This window comes from Theropithecus gelada, chromosome 16, assembly GCF_003255815.1.
Source record: "Theropithecus gelada isolate Dixy chromosome 16, Tgel_1.0, whole genome shotgun sequence".
Taxonomy (NCBI): Eukaryota; Metazoa; Chordata; class Mammalia; order Primates; family Cercopithecidae; genus Theropithecus; species Theropithecus gelada.
The window spans coordinates 60,965,700-60,983,872 of record NC_037684.1 but is presented as its reverse complement, the minus strand read 5'-3'; the positions used below and the strand labels follow the sequence as shown (position 1 = coordinate 60,983,872).

The 18,173-nt window shown below is 46.1% G+C and overlaps 1 protein-coding gene across 3 annotated transcripts in view; it reads left to right on the top strand.

Annotated features, from left to right (window-relative positions):
* The first annotated feature begins 781 nt into the window (after positions 1-781).
* Positions 782-18,173, top strand: part of PELP1 (proline, glutamate and leucine rich protein 1) — a 31,452-nt gene continuing 14,060 nt past the window's right edge. For 2 of the 3 annotated variants that reach the window (XM_025362374.1, XM_025362373.1), the window contains exons 1-3: positions 782-1,700; positions 12,073-12,137; positions 12,524-12,629. In XM_025362374.1, the coding sequence (XP_025218159.1) occupies positions 1,158-1,700; positions 12,073-12,137; positions 12,524-12,629 (714 nt within the window). In that variant the 5' untranslated portion in view covers positions 782-1,157. Of the gene's footprint in view, positions 1,701-12,072; positions 12,138-12,523; positions 12,630-16,927; positions 16,930-18,173 lie in introns of all 3 variants that reach the window. The other variant, XM_025362375.1, reaches the window with a different exon arrangement.

The window sequence follows — 18,173 nt, the reverse complement described above, 5'->3', positions numbered from 1 at the left end:
GATTGGATAGAAGGCAATAAGAGGAAAAATGGGCGAGGTGGGGTGGCTCACATCTGTAATCCCAGGACTTTGGGAAGCTGAGGCTGGCGGATCACTTGAGGTCAGGAGTTTGAGACCAGACTGGCCAACATGGTGAAGCCCCGTCTCTACTAAAAATACAAAAATTAGCTGGGCATGGAGGCGGGTGCCTGTAATCTCAGCTACTTGGCAGGCTGAGGCAGGAGAATCACTTGAACTCAGGAGGCAGAGGTTGCAGTGAGCTGAGATCACACCATTGCACTCTAGCCTGGGTGACAGAGCAAGACTTCTCCAAAAAAAAAAAAAAAAGAGGAAAAATGATGACTCTTAGATTTGAAGCTAATAATCACAAAAATACACAAAGATGGAGGTATTAGCGTGTTCACTACAGTGTTCACATTAGCAAAAAGCTGGAGCAGCCTCGAAATATTAGTTCAGCAATAGAATTATTAAATCATGGTGCACCCATTTCATTCATACCACAGTTTAAAAAACAGCATAAAGAAGGTCATGAGTGAAAAAAAGCCACACGCAGACCCCAATCTTGTAAAATATTCATTTATGTGCTTGTGCATAGGCTAATATTAGGAAAGTATAGACGCTACTGGGGCAGGGCCTTGCGGGGAGGGACAGTTTTTCTTTTTACTTTATGCCCTTCCATACTGTTTGAATTGGCTTTTGCAAGGCGCACATCTTGTATCATTTCTGAAGTTGCAAATGTAGTTAAAAAAGTCTGTGATTTCAAGTTACCTACAGAGTTACTGATTCCTGCGCCGGGCGCGGTGGCTCACGCCTGTAATCCCAACACTTTGGGAGGCCGAGGCGGGCGGAACACCCGAGGTCAGGAGTTTAAGACCAGCCTGACCAACATGGTGAAACCCCATCTCTACAAAAATACAAAAAAATTTGGCAGGCGAGGTGACGCGCGAATGTAACTGCAGCTACTCGGGAGGCTGAGGTAGGGGAATCGTTTGAACCCGGGAGGTTGAAGTTGTGGTGAGCCGAGAACGTGCCACTGCACTCCAGCCTGGGCCCACAGAGCGAGACTCCGTCTCAAAAAAAAAAAAAAAAAAAAAAAAAAAAAAAAAAGAGAGTTATTGATTCCTACAGCGAAGATGTCCCGAGACTCCGTTCGCTAAATGGAAATCGTTCGGACTTTGGCGCCTTTTGTCCGGACCACGTGTACCTTAAACATCACAGGACCGCCTCGGACACGCTCACCCGCCATCACTCCAGGAACCCAGCACCCCGGTGCCTCGGCGCCCAGACTGCTCTCGCCGCGCATGCTCCTTCCCAGCCTGAGCCCGCGAGTCCAGCCTGCCTTCATCCAGTGCGCAGGACCGCAGCCCCCTCCCCACGCCCACTCCCCAGTAGGCGGCCGTCGCGGTGTGTTTGCGTCATCGCGCCACGCCACCACTGGAGCCCGGGGGAAGATGGCGGCAGCCGTTCTGAGTGGGCCCTCTGCGGGCTCCGCGGCTGGGGTTCCTGGCGGGACCGGGGGTCTCTCGGCAGTGAACTCGGGCCCGCGGCTCCGCCTGCTGCTGCTGGAGAGTGTTTCTGGTTTGCTGCAACCTCGAACGGGGTCTGCCGTTGCTCCGGTGCATCCCCCAAACCGCTCGGCCCCACATTTGCCCGGGCTCATGTGCCTATTGCGGCTGCATGGGTCGGTGGGCGGGGCCCAGGTGAGTCCGTGGCCCGCGTGCCCGCGGACCTGTGGGGAGGTTGGCGCGGCACCTGTGCACCAGGATTGCGGTGCAGTGCAAGTGCGATAGGAAGGTTGAGGGAAGGAGAGCTGCGGGCAGAAAGGGGATCCAGGTATCATTCCGGACGGGACGCACGTATTTCTCCTTCATCGGCCCTGAGTTTCTCCAGGGGAAAAATGGGCCTTATTTTTCTGTTGTTAGTCTATTGGTCGGCACACACGAATCGATTAGGTTCCAGGCCCAGTCACTCACTAGTTGTATAATCTAAAAACCTCTTTTTCCTCTGGCAATATCTGTTTCGGGGATTGTTTTGACGGACTTAATGACGCATTCAACAATAAACATTTTCCGAGCTCTTACTGAGGGTCAGATACTGTACTAGGCGCTCCGGTTACAGACGTGGTGGCGATATACAAAATGCTGCGAAACAAGATGAGAATTGAATATCAGGGATCTCTAACCTTATCTGAAGACTGACAGAGATTTTCCAAAGGAACCGGCGTTTAAGCTGAGACCCTAAGGATGAATAGGGGTTGGGTAGGGAAAAAAAGATGGGAGGGGCTGTTCAGTCAGAGGAGAGCTCATGTGGGAAGGCCCTGTGGTAGGAAGGAACTGGAAAGAAGGACATCGTTCCTGGGGCTCAGATGTGGAGGGGAAGAGAGTCGGTACAGATGAGACTGGTGAGGTCGGTAGGCAGTGGTCGGGTCATGCAGAGCGTTTTAGGCCGAATTAGGAGCCTTTGGACTTCTATAAGAATGGAATCTAATATCCATTCAGTTCTGCAAGCTAGACACTCAAGAAATTCTAAACTCTTCTTCATACACCTCCATATGCAATCTATCAAGTCCTGTTGATTTTATCCTTTGAGTAGTTTTCAGATCTGTCCACTCTTTTCCATCTCTTTCTCATTGCCCCCAGTCTAGCTCGAACCCGCCATCTTGTCCAGGTGAAAGCACTGATTCTAAGAAGGCATATTTCTAGCCCATAATAGCTGCTGCTTTAACAATCTCCTGTCCTCCTCCCTCTCCCACTAAACCTCCCCCAAATTCTACCTATCTTTCAAGACCCATATACAGGAGATCTTCTGTGTCCACCCTTCTTTCCTGGGACCTTCCCAGCTCTGTGCTAGCTTCCAGGAAGACGGTTGTCACAGCCTGCTGGGTGGTTCAATAACCTTAGCTCCGGATTTATCACAGATAACCCTATCTGTTTGTCTTTAACATTACTCTGCATAGTTGAGGGTGACAAGACTATATCTCTGCTATCTCAGCCCAGTATCAGAGGCTGGAGCTGATTTTGTATTTTCTCTTCTCTCTAAATTCCCCTCTTCTAATTTATGTGGTTTTCATCAGTTATATTACAGCGGGTTTTTTTTTTTTTTTTTTTTCTGTTTTCTTTATCTCACAATAGTCCCAGAATTTTTTTCTTTTTTCTTTTTCTTTTTGAGACAAGGTCTTACTCTGTCACCCAGGTTGGAGTGCAGTGGCATGATCTTGGCTCACTGCAACCTCCATTTCCCAGGCTCAAGGGATCCTTCCACCTCAGCCTCCAGAGTAGCTGGGACCACAGGCACGCGCCACAGTGCCCGGCTAATTTTTGTATTTTTGGTAGAGACGGGGTTTTGCCATGTTGCCCAGGCTGGTCTCAAACTCCTGAGCTCAGGCGATTCACTTGCCTTTGCTTCCCAAAGTGCTGGGATTAGAGGCATGGGCCACCATGCCTAGCCCCCAGAAATTTTTTTAATAAGTATTTGTGAAATATTACCTATCCTGCCTATAAATGTGTGATTTCTGTCATCTCTTTCAGGACTTCCTCTCCTCCCTCAAAGTCAACTACATGAACTTAATGTCTTGCTTATTTTTCTTAAATGTCTGAAGTCTAGTAGAATTTCGAGTAAAAAAGCTAAGTGATGTGGGAAACTAGGGCCCCACTTTAATATTTCCTGTGCTACATTTTTAGATACATCTTGCCTTGAATTTTTTTTCTACTTGTGTTCTTTGAATTGGATCCTCAATACATGGGATTATGTGGAGGGTTTCCTTTCATTCCCCAAAGATTTCATTCAGCAAACATTTATTGAGTATCTGTTATGTTTTAGGTACTGTTTCTCGTGTCTAGGTAGACAAATAAGACATGGTCCTTTCTCTCAGAGAATTCCTAGTCTAGCTAAGATGAGAAATGAAAGTCAGCAAATAGACCTGGAGCTTGCGAGCAAGGGGGATCCACTGTTTGATCATCTACCTGCCAACTTGTCTTTGCTACAGGTGCTGCAAGTTCAGTAGTTCCAAAATGGAACCATCCTAGCACAGTGCTCCGTATCTAGCTTGGAGTATATTATAGCAACAATCTTCTAAGGGTCTCCTTGACTTCAGTCTTACCCTCTTTAATCCTAGCTGGAGTGAGCTTTCTAAAGTAAAATTCTGATCCTGTTTGCAGCTTTTAAAAATCCTTCAGCCTGTGGGCGTTCTTTCCTCAGAGCCTTTGTACTTACTGTTCTCCTCTTGGAATCCCTCTCTGTGCAGCGCTCTCCCCCCAACTCCCATCCTCATTCCCAGTCTTCTCAGTTTGCTTATTTGTCACTGCCTTTGGGATATATTTCTTGGCCACCTATGATTGACTGCTCTTTATCCTACTGTTTGTTTATTTATTTCACATATGCTTACAACCTCTCTCCCCTACACTCGACAAGTCTTTGATTTGTTTTTGTATATAATTAATAAAACTTATGTAAAATTTCAGACATAGACAAGTAATATTTTCACCACCCCACCCTATGCTGCCCCCATCACCCAAATTTAACAGTGAACACTTGCCAGTGTTGTTTCATTCCTCCCATACCTTGGCTTTTTTTTTTTTTTTTTAGTGGAACTTTTTTTTTTTTTTGAGATAGGGTCTTACTCTAACACAGGCTGGAGTGTAGTGGCCAGAATATGGCTCACTGCAGCCTTGGCCTCGACCTCCCAGGTTCAAGTGATCCTTCCACCTCAGCCTCCTGAGTAGCTGGAGGTGTGCTACCACCCCGGCTAATTAAAAAAAAATTTTTGTAGAGATAGGGGCTCTCTATGTTGTCCAGGCTGGTCTTGAACTCCTGGACTCAAGTGATCCTCCTGCCTTGGCCCCCCAAAATCCTGGGATTACAGAGGTGAACCACTGTGCTCAGCCTGGTGGGCCATTTTAAAGCAAATTCCCAAATGTCATTTATCCTGTATATTCTTTTGAAGGACAGAGACAGTGTCTTGTTCTGTCTTCTACGCCTCAGCCTCCTGAGGGGGGAAGGGATTACAGGCCCCCGCCACCATACCCAGCCATTTTGGTATTTTTGGTAGAGACGGAGTTTCACCATGTTGGTCAGGCTGGTCTCGAACTCCTGACCTCAGGTGATCCTCCCCCCGCTCGACCTCCCAAAGTGCTGGGAATACAGGCATGAGCCACCACACCCGGCCACTTTTTGTCATATTTTAGAGTGTACTCCTACTTAAATAAAAAAATCTTCTGCCTCAGCTTCCCAAAATGTTGGGATTACAGGGATGAGCCACTGCACCTGGCCTTGCTTTCTGTTGGATCATTTTCATCAGCACACAGCTCAAAACTTCACCCTTGGCCAGGCGTGGTGGCTCACGCCTGTAATCCCAGCACTTTGGGAGGCCAAGGTGGGTAGATCACAAGGTCAGGAGTTCAAGACCAGCCTGGCCAAGGTGGTGAAACCCTGTCTCTACTAAAAATACAAAAATTAGCGGGGTGCAGTGGCAGGCATCTATAATCCTGTATTCCCAGTACTCAGGAGGCTGAGTCAGGAGAATGGCTTGAACTGAGGGGGCGGAGGTCGCAGCGAGCTGAGATGGTGCCTCTGCACTCCAGCCTGGGCAACAGAGTAAAACTCCGTCTCAAAAAGAAAAAAAAAAAATCACCCTCTAGGGCCGGGTGCAGTGACTCATATCTGTAATCCCAGCACTTTGGGAGGCTGAGATGGGTAAATCATTTGAGGCCAGGAGTTCGAGACCAGCCTGACCAACATGGCGAAATCTCATCTCTACTAAAAATACAAAAATTAGCTGGGTGTGGTGGCACAAACCTGTAATCCCAGCTACTCAGGAGGCTGAGGCAGGCTAATTGCTTGAGTCTGGGAGGCAGACATTGCAGTGAGCCGAGATTGCGCCTGTGAACTCTGGCCTGGGCAACAGAGGGAGACTTTGTCTCAAAAAACAAATCACCCTCTAGCTACTGCCCCATTTGCCATTTGTGTACTTCCTTTTATGGCAAAAACTCCTTAAAAGTGCTATCTGTACTTTTTGTCTCTCATTCTTTTAGCATTACTTTGAAATAACTGAAAATTTACAGAAAAGTTGGAACAATATTTGAAAGAATTTCAATATATACTCTTCTCTTAGATTCTCCATTTTTTTTTTTTTTTTTTTTTGAGGAGTCTCAGCTCACTGCAACCTCCGCCTCCCGGGTTCAAACGATTCTCCTGCCTTAGCCTCCCAATAGTTGGGATTACAGGCCTGTGCCATACACCCTAGTAATTTTTGTATTTTTAGTAGAGACTGGATTTTGCGCTGTTGGCCAGGCTGGTCTTGAACTCTTGACCTCAAGTGATCCACCTGCGTTGGCCTCTCAAAGTGCTGGGATTACAGGCCTGAGCCACCACGCCTGGCCGGATTTCTTGGTTTTTAAATGCATATTTATGTTATGATTCTGATAATGACAGATCTCCTAAACTATCATTCTGAGAATAACATAAATGCACATTTAAAAATTGGAGAATTCTAGGTGAAGAGGATACAGGAATTCTGTCAAATATTTTTTCTGGGTCAATTTAGGAGTAAGTTGCAGATATGATGTCCTTTTACTTTGACATATTTTAGTGTGTATTTCCTTTAAAACAAGGACATTCTCTTACATAACCACACTCCATCATCATGATCGGAGAATTAATATTGGTACAATAAATTATTTAACCTGCAGATCTTTTTTAAGTTTTGCCATCAGTTCTCCTAAAGGCACCCATTATAACAACAACAACAACAAAATTTCTAGTCCAGGATTTAATGCAGGGTCACACATTGCATTTAGTTTGTTGTTGTTGTTTTGCTTTTGTTTCTTTTGAGACAGTCTCACTCTGTCACATAGGTTGAGTGCAGTGGCATGATATTGGCTCACTGGAACCTCCGCCGCTTGGGTTTAAGCGATTCTCCTGCCTTAGCCTCCCAAGTAGCTGGGATTACAAGCGCCTGCTACCATGCCCGGCTAATTTTTTATTTTTATTTTTATTATTTTTTAGTAGAGATGGGGTTTCACCATGTTGGCCAGGCTGGTCTTGGAACTCCTGACCTCAGATGATGCACCCACCTTGTCCTCCCGAAGTGCTGGCATGAGCCACTGCGCCCAGCTTGCATCTAGTTATAATGTCTCTTTAGTCTTCTTTAATCTGAAATAGTTCTTCCACCTTTGTCTTATGATCTTGATATTTTTAAAGAGTACAGGATAGTTATTTTGTAGGATGCCCCTCAGATTGGAATCTAATCATGAGGAAACAACAGACAAATTAAACTGGAGCTTTGTGCGTTTTCAGCAAGAAGACTACAGAAGTCGTCCAGGTGCAGTGGCTCATGCCTGTTATCCCAGCATGAGATTCAGAGGCTTAGTGGGGAGGCCGAAGTGGGAGGATCAGCGAGCGCAGGAGTTCAAGACTAGCTTGGGCAACATGGCAAGACCCTGTCTCTACAAAAAAGAAAAAAACCCTGCAGAAATGATGTGTCATTCTTGGTGCATCTTACCAGGAGCATGTGCTGTAGGTTAAGCGGGTCTCTGCCAGGTGTTTTCACTGTTATAACGGTATGATGTTTTTCATTTGTAATTAAGTGTCTTGGGGGGAGATAATGTGAATATCTTAGATCTTGTCAACCTTTTACCCACTCATTTTAACATCTATTAAAGGTTCTTCCCTGAATGAATTATTACTATGATGGTTGTTCCGTTGAACTCATTACATTCAGGCTTTTAGCCTCAATGCTGCCGAAACAACCCTTTGCTGGGTGAAATGGTAACTCTTGAAGATCACTGGTGTCCATCAAGACATTAAGTTCAAAGGTCAATTTGGATCATCATATTTGACTTATCTGTACCATTTGATACAATTAATTATACTTTCCTATTTAAAAAACTGTCTTCACTTGACTTCTGGGATGTCTCTCCCCTGTCTTTTTGTTTTTGTTTGTTTCATTGAGACGGTCTCGCTGTGTTGCCCAGGGTGGAGTGCAGTGGTGCTATCATAGCTCACTGCAACCTTGATCTCCCAGGCTGAGGCAGTCCTCCCTCCTCAGCCTTCTGAGTAGCTGGGACCACAGGTGTGTGCGCCCACACCCAACTAATTTGTTTGATTTTTAGTAGAGAAGAGGTCTCGCTATGTTGCTGAGGCTGGCCTTGAACTCTTGAGCTCAAGCAGTCTTCCCACTTTGGCCTCCTAAAGTACTGGGATGATAGGCATGAGTCACCTCTCCCAGCTCCTCTCCTCTCTTGATTCTCCTGTTACCACACTGGTTACTCCTTTCCAGTAAAGACTGATCCCTCCTCACCTCTGTGACCTCTGAAGGTTTGAGTGCCTACAACAGTGCTTGCACTGTTTCTCTTCTCTCTTTGTTCTCATTCCCTTGGTGAACTGATCCAGTCTCAAGGCCAACAACTCCTGAGTTTGCATCTCCAGCCAGGAGTTCTCTTCAGACTTGTCTACCCAGTGGCTATTTGGCATCTCCATTTTCGTGTTAAATGCACATCACAGATTGAACAGCTCTGAAACTGAACTCCTGATTGTCATTGTCATCCCCAAACCTGCTCCTCCTGCATTAGTTCCCTTCTTCGTGAATGGCAGCTTCATCTTTCTAGTTGCTCAGCAAAAAACCTTGGCGTTATCTTGGACCCTTCTTTTTATTTTCCACCCAAATCCAATTTGATGGCAAATCCTGTTGGCTCTGCCTTCAGAATACATCCTGATTTTGACTGCTTGTATCTCCACAGTTACCACATTCTTCAAGCTGCATCATCATTTGTCTGGCATATTACAGTAACCTCCTACCTCATCTGTGTGCTTCTTCCTTCTCAACAAGACAACACAAATGCTGTTGGTTAAAAAAAAAAAAAAAGCAAACCAGAAGTCAGATATTATCACTCCTCTGCTCAATTTCTCTCTCCCCTTCACGGCTTTTATCTTATTCAGAGCGAAAGTCTGTAATCACCTATATGGCTCTGCACAGTCTGGCCCTACTACCTTCATCGTTGGTTACTCCTCTCCACCTTGCTCACTTTTCTCCAGCAACAATTTGTCTCCTTGCTGTTCTTCAGAAATACCAAGTGTGCTGTCATCTCATAGTCTTCGCTCTTTTTATTTTTCTTTTTTTTGTTTTTTTTTTTTTTAGACGGAGTCTCGCTTTGTTGCCAGGTTGGAGTGCAGTGGCACCATCCCCGCTTACCACAACCTCCGTTTCCCGGGTTCAAGCAATCCTCACGCCTCAGCCTCCAGAGTAGCTGGGATAACAGACACATGCCACTACCGCTGGGCTAATTTATGTATTTTTTGTAGAGACGGGGTTTCACCATGTTGGCCAGGCTGATCTCGAACTCCTGACGTCAGGTGATCCACCGGCCTCGGCCTCCCAAAGTGCTGGAATTACAGGCGTGAGCCACCGCGCCCGGCCTATTTTTCTTTTTTGAGACAGAATCGGAGGCTGGGTGCAGTGGCTCACACCTGTAATCCCAGCACTTTGGGAGGCTGAGGCAGGTGGATCACCTGAAGTCTGGAGTTCAAGACCAGCTTGACCAACATGGAGAAACCCCATCTCTGCTAAATTTCAAAATTAGCTGGGCATGGTGGTGAATGCCTATAATCCCAGCTACCTGAGAGGCTGAGGCAGGAGAATTGCTTGAACCCGGGAGGCGGAGGTTGTGGTGAGCCGAGATCGTGCCATTGCACTCCAGCTTGGGCAAAAAGAGCGAAACTCTGTCTCAAAAAAAAAAAAAAAAAAGGGAGACAGGATCTTGCTTTGCCGTTCAGGCTGGAGTGCAGTGGTGGCGATCGTGGCTCACTGCAGTCTTGGCTTCCTGGGGTCAAGCAAACCTCCCACCTTAGCCTCCCAAGTAGCTGTGGCCACAGGTGCCCTCCACCGCATCTGGCTAATTTTAAAAAATTATTTGTGCAGATGGGGTCTCCCTCAGTTGCACAGGCTGATCTTGACCTCCTGGGCTCAAGCGATCCTCCTGCCTTGGCCTCCCAGTGTTGGGATTACAGTCATAAGCCCCTTGCCCAGCCTCTGTTTTTTTCTTTTCCTGGAACACTCTTTTTTTTTATGGTTATCAGTATGCCTTTTTATAAAAACAGCTTCATTAGGCTGGTCACGGTGGCTTACTTCTGTAATCCCAGCACTTTTGGAGGCCAAGGCAGGCGGATCACTTGAGGTCCGGAGTTGAAGACCAGTCTGACCAATATGGCGAAACCACACCACCACGTCTGGGTAACTTCTGTGTTTTTAGTAGAATTTTAGATTAGTTTTGCCATGTTGACCAGGCTGGTCTCAAACTCCTAACCTCAAGTGATCCACCCGCCTTGGCCTCCCCAAGTGCTGGGATTACAGGCGTGAGTCACTGCTCCCGGCCAGATTTTATTTTATTTTTTTTAAAGAGAGAGTCTCACTCTTTTGCCCAGGCTAGAGTGTAGTAATGTGTTCATAGCTCACTGCAGCCTTGAACGCCTGGATTCAAGCGATCCTTCTGCCTCAGTCTCCCTAGAGTAGCTGGGACTGCAGGTACATGCCACTGCACCTGCCTTATTTTTAAAAATTTTTGTAGAGATGGGGTCTTGCTATGTTGCCCGGGCTGGAACTCCTGGCCTCAAGTGATTTGTCTGCCTTGGTTTCCCAGAATTTTGGGATTACAGGCCACCATGCCTGGCCAAAGCAGCTTTATTGAGATATAATTCACAAACCATACAATTTAACATTGTATTTTTTTATTATTGATTGGTTGATTGATTGATTTTTTTTTTTGAGACAGAGTCTCACTCTGTTGCCCAGGCTGGCCTAAAGGGCCTTTTTGGAGATGCTTTTTGTACCTATTCTCCTACATTAAATCCTGTTCTCTTTACCTACTCTGGGCACTCCTTTCCTTCCTTACTCTGCTTTATTTTTCCTTGGAGTTCTTAGCACCCTCTGATATACCATGTATTTACTTTGTCAGTTGTTTATTTTCTGTTTCTTCTACCTAGAAAATAAGCACCTGGCACCTAAAACAAAGTCTCACATGAGGTATATGTCAAGTAAATTTTTTTTTTTTTTTTTTTGACAGTCTGGCTCTGTTGCCCAGGCTGGAGTGCAGTGGCGCCATCTTGGCTCACTGCAAGCTCCACCTCCCGGGTTCACGCCATTCTCCTGCCTCAGCCTCCCGAGTAGCTGGGACTACAGGCGCCCACTACCACGCCTGGCTAATTTTTTGTATTTTCAGTAGAGATGGGGTTTCACCGTGTTAGCCAGGAAGGTCACGCTCTCCTGACCTCGTGATCCGCCTGCCTTGGCCTCCCAAAGTGCTGGGATTACAGGCATGAGCCACCGCTCCCAGCCATGTGAAGTAAATATTTATTGAACAGTGAATAAACATTTCCCTCCACAAAAGGGAGACACCTTATTAATCTTGTTCAGCTCTGTATTCCTTCACCTAACCTCGTGCATAGTGTGTGTGTTGGAAGAAGGAGCGATGCATGCCGTTAGGGAGATGCGGGTGCCGTGAGAGGAGGCTGGCCATTCGGGGCATGGAGAGGTTACCTGGGAGGCTGTTGAGGAAACATCTTTCGTGGGCTTCCAGAATGTGAGAGAAGGGGAGAACTGGAAGGAGGATTCTGGTTGACTCGGTCTATGTTGGCATTTTTACAGCTGTAAGGAAGCCAGGAACAGGAGGAGGAGGATTTGTTTGAGGGTGAAGGAAGGATAATGGATGAGTTCAGTGTCCATTCAGCAAAAGCATTTATGGATGTATCCTATGTTAGGTGCTGTCCAGACATACAGAGGTGAAGCAGACCCATCTTTGAAGTCTGGTAGTAGGATTAGTTGGGCTGTCCTGTTTGAGACTACTTGGGTGGGGCATGGGGGGAGGGATCAGGTGAAATATAACTCGAGGAAAGGCGGAGAAACAGCCTTTCCCACAGGAAAAAGGGAAAAGCCTTAGGCTTCTGATGGGATGGCCTTTTGGCCTCAGAGGAGGTGCGACTTCAGAAAGGCTTCCTGGGTGCTGGGACAGAGAAGGGCTTGGAGAATCTTCTGCATTTTTAACATCCCGTTTGTGACTCGCTTCCCCGTTTTCTTTCCCCCAGAACCTTTCAGCTCTTGGGGCATTGGTGAGTCTCAGTAATGCACGTCTCAGTTCCATCAAAACTCGGTAAGTCTTTGGCCCTGTTTCTTCTCCAGGGGCGTGTTCCCTTAGGAAGTGGGCATATGTACATCTTTCCTTTCATTGTCACCGCCCCCAGGATTCAAGACCTCTCTCTATTCCCAAGAATGTGGACAGTTACATTCCTTGTGTGAGCTCACTTGATTTGAACCCTACCTTTTCCAGCTCCCAGACGTCCTATTTCCCCTGGGATTACCTCTGCTACCTTCTTTCTTTGCTTCTTCCACCTCACTCCAAGTATTTCGGGAGTTGGAAACCACAGTGGACTGGGAGTGAAGTCTTTCTGTAGCCTTGTGAGAATAAAAGAGCAGTCAGTCGCTGTCTCGGAAGTCTAGCCTCTGCCCACTTATCATGACTCTCTTGTTTCTTCGAAGGTTCGAGGGCCTGTGTCTGCTGTCCCTGCTGGTAGGGGAGAGCCCCACAGAGCTATTCCAGCAGCACTGTGTGTCTTGGCTTCGGAGCATTCAGCAGGTGTTACAGGTGAGGATTCAGCTGCTGCCCTACTTCCTCCTCTTCCCCCACCTTATTCCTCATCTTGGATGTGGCATGTTCTTTTCAACTTGAACATGTAGTTCTGAGGACAGAATAATTGGAAAACAATTCCCTGATAGTGGAGAGGATAAGCTTCAAATAGAAACCTTTTTTTTTTTTTTTTTTTTGAGATGGAGTCTCGCTTTGTCACTCAGGCTGGAGGGCAATGGCATGATCTGGGCTCACTGTAATCTCTGCCTCCTGGGTTCAAGTGATTCTCCTGCCTCAGCCTCCTGAGTAGCTGGGATTATAGGCCCCTGCCACCATGCCTGGCTAATTTTTGTATTTTTAGTAGAGACGAGGCTTTAACATGTTGGCCAGGCTGCTCTCAAATGCCTGACTTCAAGTGATCCGCCTGCCTCAGCCTCCCAAAGTGCTGGGATTACAGGTGTGAGCCACTGCACCCAGCCTATATGTATATTTTTATTTCAGTAGTTTTGGGGGAACAGGTGGTGTTTGGTTACATGGATAATTTATTTAGTGGTGATTTCTGAGATTTTGGTGCACCCATCACCTGAGCAGTGTACATTGTACTCAATATGTAGTTTTTTATCCCTCACCCATCTCCCACCCTTCCTCCCGAGTCCTCAAGAGTTCATTATATCATTTTTATGCCTTTGCGTCCTCGTAGCTTAACTCTCAGTTGTAAGTGAGAACATAATGATGTTTGGTTTTTCATTCTTGAGTTACTTCACTTAGATTAATGGTCACCAATGCCATCCAGGTTCCTGCTAATGCCATCATTTTGTTCCTTTTTATGGCTGAGTAGTATTCCATAGTATATATACACCACATTTTCTTTCTTTCTTTCTTTCTTTCTATCTATCTATCTATCTATCTATCTATCTATCTATCTATCTATCTATCTATCTATCTATCTATCTACCTACCTACCTACCTACCTACCTATCTATCTATCTATCTATCTATCTATCTATCTATCTATCTCTGATACAGAGTTTCGCTCTGTCGCCCAGGCTGGAGTGCAGTGGTACGATCTCAGCTCACTGCAATGTCTGCCTCCTGGGTTCAAGCAATTCTCTTGCCTCAGCCTCCTGAGTAGCTGGGATTACAAGTGTGCACCACCATGCCTGGCTAATTTTTAAAATTTTAGTAGAGATGGGGTTTCACCATGTTTGCCAGGTAGGTCTCGAACTCCTGACCTCGTGATCCGCCTGCCTTGGCCTCCCAAAGTGCTGGGATTACAGGCGTGAGCCGCCACTCTTGGCCTATACCACATTTTCTCTATCCACTTGTTGGCTGATGGGTATTTAGGCAGGTTCCATAGTTTTGCAATTGTGAATTGTGCTGCTATAAAATATTGTGCGCAAGTGTCTTTTTCATATAATGACTTCTTTTCCTCTGGGTAGATGTCCAGTAGTGGGATTGCTGGATCAAATGGTAGTGATGTTGCGCATTTTTTCATATGTTTTTTGGCCATTTGTGTATCTTCTTTTGAGAATTGCCTGTTTATGTCCTTTGCTCACTTTTTGATGTGATTATTTGTTTTTTTCTGGCTGATTTGTTTGAATTCTTTGCAAATTCTGGATGTTAGTCCTTTGTCAGATGCATAGTTTGTGAAGATTTTCTCCCGCTTTGTGGGTTGTTTACTGATTTTATTTGTTTTGCTGTGCAGAGACTTTTTAGTTAAGTCCCATCTATTTATCTTTGTTTTTGTTGCTTTTGGGTTCTTGGTCATGAACTCTTTGCCTAAGCTAATGTCTAGAAGGGTTTTTCTGATGTTATCTTCTAGAATTTTTATGGTTTCAGGTCTTAGATTTAAGTCTTTGATCCATCTCGAGCTGATTTTTGTGTAAGGTGAGAGATGAGGATCCCGTTTCATTCTTCTACATGTGGCTTGCCAATTATCCCAGAACCATTTGTTGAAAAGGGTGTCCTTTGCCCACTTTATGCTTTTGTTTGCTTTGTTGAAGATCAGTTGGCTGTAAGTATTTGGCTTTATATCTGGGTTCTCCCTTCTGTTCGATTGGTCTAGGTGCCTATTTTTATATCAGTATCATGCTGTTTTGGTAACTGTAGCCTTGTTGTATATTTTCAAGTCAGGTAATGTGATGCATCCAGATTTGTTCTTTTTGCTTCGCCTTGCTTTGACTTTGTGGGATCTTTTTTGGTTCCATGTGAATTTTTGGATTGTTTTTTCTAGTTCTGTGAAGAATGATGGTGGTATTTTGGTGGGAATTGCGTTGAATTTGTAGATTGCTTTTGTCAGTATGGCCATTTTCACAATATTGATTCTACCTATCCAAGAGCATGGGACATGTTTCCATTTGTTTGTGTCGTCTATGATTTCTTTCACCTGTGTTTTGTACTTTTCCTTGTAGAGATCTTTCACCTCCTTGGTTAGGTATAGTCCTAAGTATTTTAATTTTTTTGCAGCTGTTGTAAAAGTGGTTGAGTTCTTGATTTTATTCTCAGCTTGGTTGCTGATGGCGTACAGCAGTGCTGCTGATGTGTGTACATTGATTTTGTATCCTGAACCTTCACTGGCTTCATTTATTAGCTCTAGGAGCTTTCTGGATGAGTCTTTAGGGTTTTCTAGGTATATGTTCATATCACTGGTGAATAGCGACAGTTTGACTTCCTCTGCCGATTTAGATGTCCTTTATTTCTTCTTCTTTTTTTTTTTTTGGTTTTTTTTTTTAGATGGAGTCTCTCATTCTGTTGCCCAGGCTATAGTGCAGTGGCACAGTCTTGTCTCACTGCAGCCTCTGCCTCCTGGGTTCAAGCATTTCTTCTGCCTCAGCCTCCCAGGTAGGCAGGATTCAGGCGCCTGCCACCCCGCCTGGCTAATTTTTGTATTTTTAGTAGAGATAGGGTTTCGCCATGTTGGCCAGTCTGGTCTCGAACTCCTGACCTCAGGTGATCTGACTGCCTTGGCCTCCCTAAGTGCTAGGATTACAGGTGTGAGCCACTGCGCCTGGCCTAGACGCCCTTTCTTTCTTTTTCTTGTCTAATTGCTCTGGCTAGGACTTCCAGTACTGTATTGAATAGAAGTGGTGAAAGTGGGCGTCCTTGTCTTGTTCCTGTTCTCAAGGGGAATGCTTTCAACTGTTTCCTGTTCAGTATAAGGTTGGTTGTGGGTTGGTCATACTTGTTACTCTTTTAACGTCTTAATTTTTTCCCCTACTTTTACATCCTTTGGTAACATCTCCACTTAGTTATTTAACAAGCATTTCTAAGCACATACGGCAGGCCTGGGGTGTACCAAGCTCTGGGGAGACAGCGAGATGTACGTGGCCCTGCTTTCTTGGTACTCAGAGTCTAGCACTTTTTCTGTGAAGTATATGTTTGCAAATAGGAAGTGTTTATGCTTTGTGAACCACATATAGTTTCTGTTGTATATTCTTTGTTTTCCAATCCTTTAAAATGTAAAAGCCATTCTTAGTTTGTGGGCTATGCAAAAACAGGCACCCAAAGACCATCATTTGCTGATTCCTGTTCTAGTTGAAGATATTTCTTTTTTTTTTTTTTTTTTTTTGAGATGGAATCTTGCTGTGTCGCCCAGGCTGGAGTGCAGTGGCCTGATCTCGGCTCACTGCAACCTCTGCCTCCCAGGTTCAAGCGATTCTCCTGCCTCAGCCTCCCAAGTAGCTGGGACTACAGGTGCGTGCCACCTCGCCCGGCTAGTTTTTTGTATTTTTTAGTAGAGACGGGGTTTCACCGTGTTAGCCAGGATGGTCTCGATCTCCTGACCTCGTGATCTGCCCGTCTCGGCCTCCCACAGTGCTGGGATTACAGGCTTGAGCCACCACGCCCGGCCCTTTTTTTTTTTTTTTTTTGAGATGGAGTCTAGCTGTGTGGCCCAGGCTGGAGAGCAGTGGCCCAGTCTTGGCTCACTGCAACCTCCGCCTCCCAGGTTCAGGCGATTTTCCTGTCTCAGTCTCCTGAATAGCTGGATTACAGGCGCCCATCACCATACCTGGCTAATTTTTGTATTTTTCGTAGAGACGGGATTTCACCATGTTGGCCAGGCTGATCTTGAATTCCTGGCCTCAGGTGATCCACCCACCTCGGCCTTCCAAAGTGTGGGATTACAGGAGCCACCAATCCCAGCCCTTTTTTTGTTCTTTTTTTTTCTTTAAGACATGGTTTCATTTTGTCACCCGGGCTGGAATATAGTGTTGTGATTATGGCTCACTGTAGCCTTGACATTTCGTGCTGACATCAGTACCCCCCACCACCCCCACCAATAGCGGAGACTACAGGCGTACACCACCACCCACTAGTAATTAAAAAAATGTTTTTGTACAGATGGGTTCTTGCTATGTTGTCCAGGCTGGTCTCAAACTCCTGGGCTTAAGCAGTCCTCCCACCTTGGCCTCCCAAAGTGTGGGATTATAGGTGTGTGCCACCGTGCCTGGCCTGGCATCTTTTACTAGGGGGAAGAGTCTTCAGTGTTTAGATGGCAGTTGAAACTGAGGATGAGATTATCAAAACAAGTCCTTTTATGGACTGGATTTTAAAGCACATCACACTTAATGGTCAGGTAGAGGAAGATGAACTTACGAAGGAGACTGAGACAGGCCAACAGCAAGAAGAAGATAACCAGGATTGTGGGCTGGAGGGGGCCAAGTGAAGACCCCTTGAGGGATGAGGGAGGAGTTATTTCTGTATGTGCCTCCTGAGGTGGGACGAGATGCAGACTGAGAATCGTTGATTAGGTTAGCAGCATGGGTGGTGAGACCACAGTGAGAGTGGTTCTGCTGGAGCAGTGGATGCTGAAGCCAGACTGGCTCGGGATGAGAAGCAAATGGGAGAAGGGAAATGGAAGGAGGGAAGATGGGAAATCCTTTCAAGATGCTGGGCTCTAATGGATGATGAGGGAGAGAAATGGGGTGATTACTGGGATTTGACAAGTGAAGTATGGGCTTGAGAAAAGACTTTTTCGGTGGCTCATGCCTGTGATCCCAGCACTTTGGGAGGCTGAGGCAGGCAGATAATGAGGTCAGGAGTTCAAGACCAGCCTGGCTAACATGGTGAAACCCCATCTCTACTAAAAATACAAAAATTAACCGGGCATGGTGGCGTGTGCCTGTAATCCCAGCTACTAGGGAGGCTGAGGCAGGAGAATTACTTGAACGAGGTCCCAGGAGGCGGAGGTTGCAGTGAGCCAAGATCATGCCGCTGCACTCCAGCCTGGGCTACAGAGGGAAACTCCATCTCAAAATCAATCAATAGGCCGGGCGCGGTGGCTCAAGCCTGTAATCCCAGCACTTTGGGAGGCCGAGGCGGGCGGATCACGAGGTCAGGAGATCGAGACCATCCTGGCTAACATGGTGAAACCCCGTCTCTACTAAAAATACAAAAAACTAGCCGGGCGTGGTGGCGGGCGCCTGTAGTCCCAGCTACTCGGAGGCTGAGGCAGGAGAATGGCCTGAACCTGGGAGGCGGAGCTTGCAGTGAGCCGAGATCGCGCCACTGCACTCCAGCCTGGGTGACACAGCGCGAGACTCCGTCTCAAAAAAATAAAAA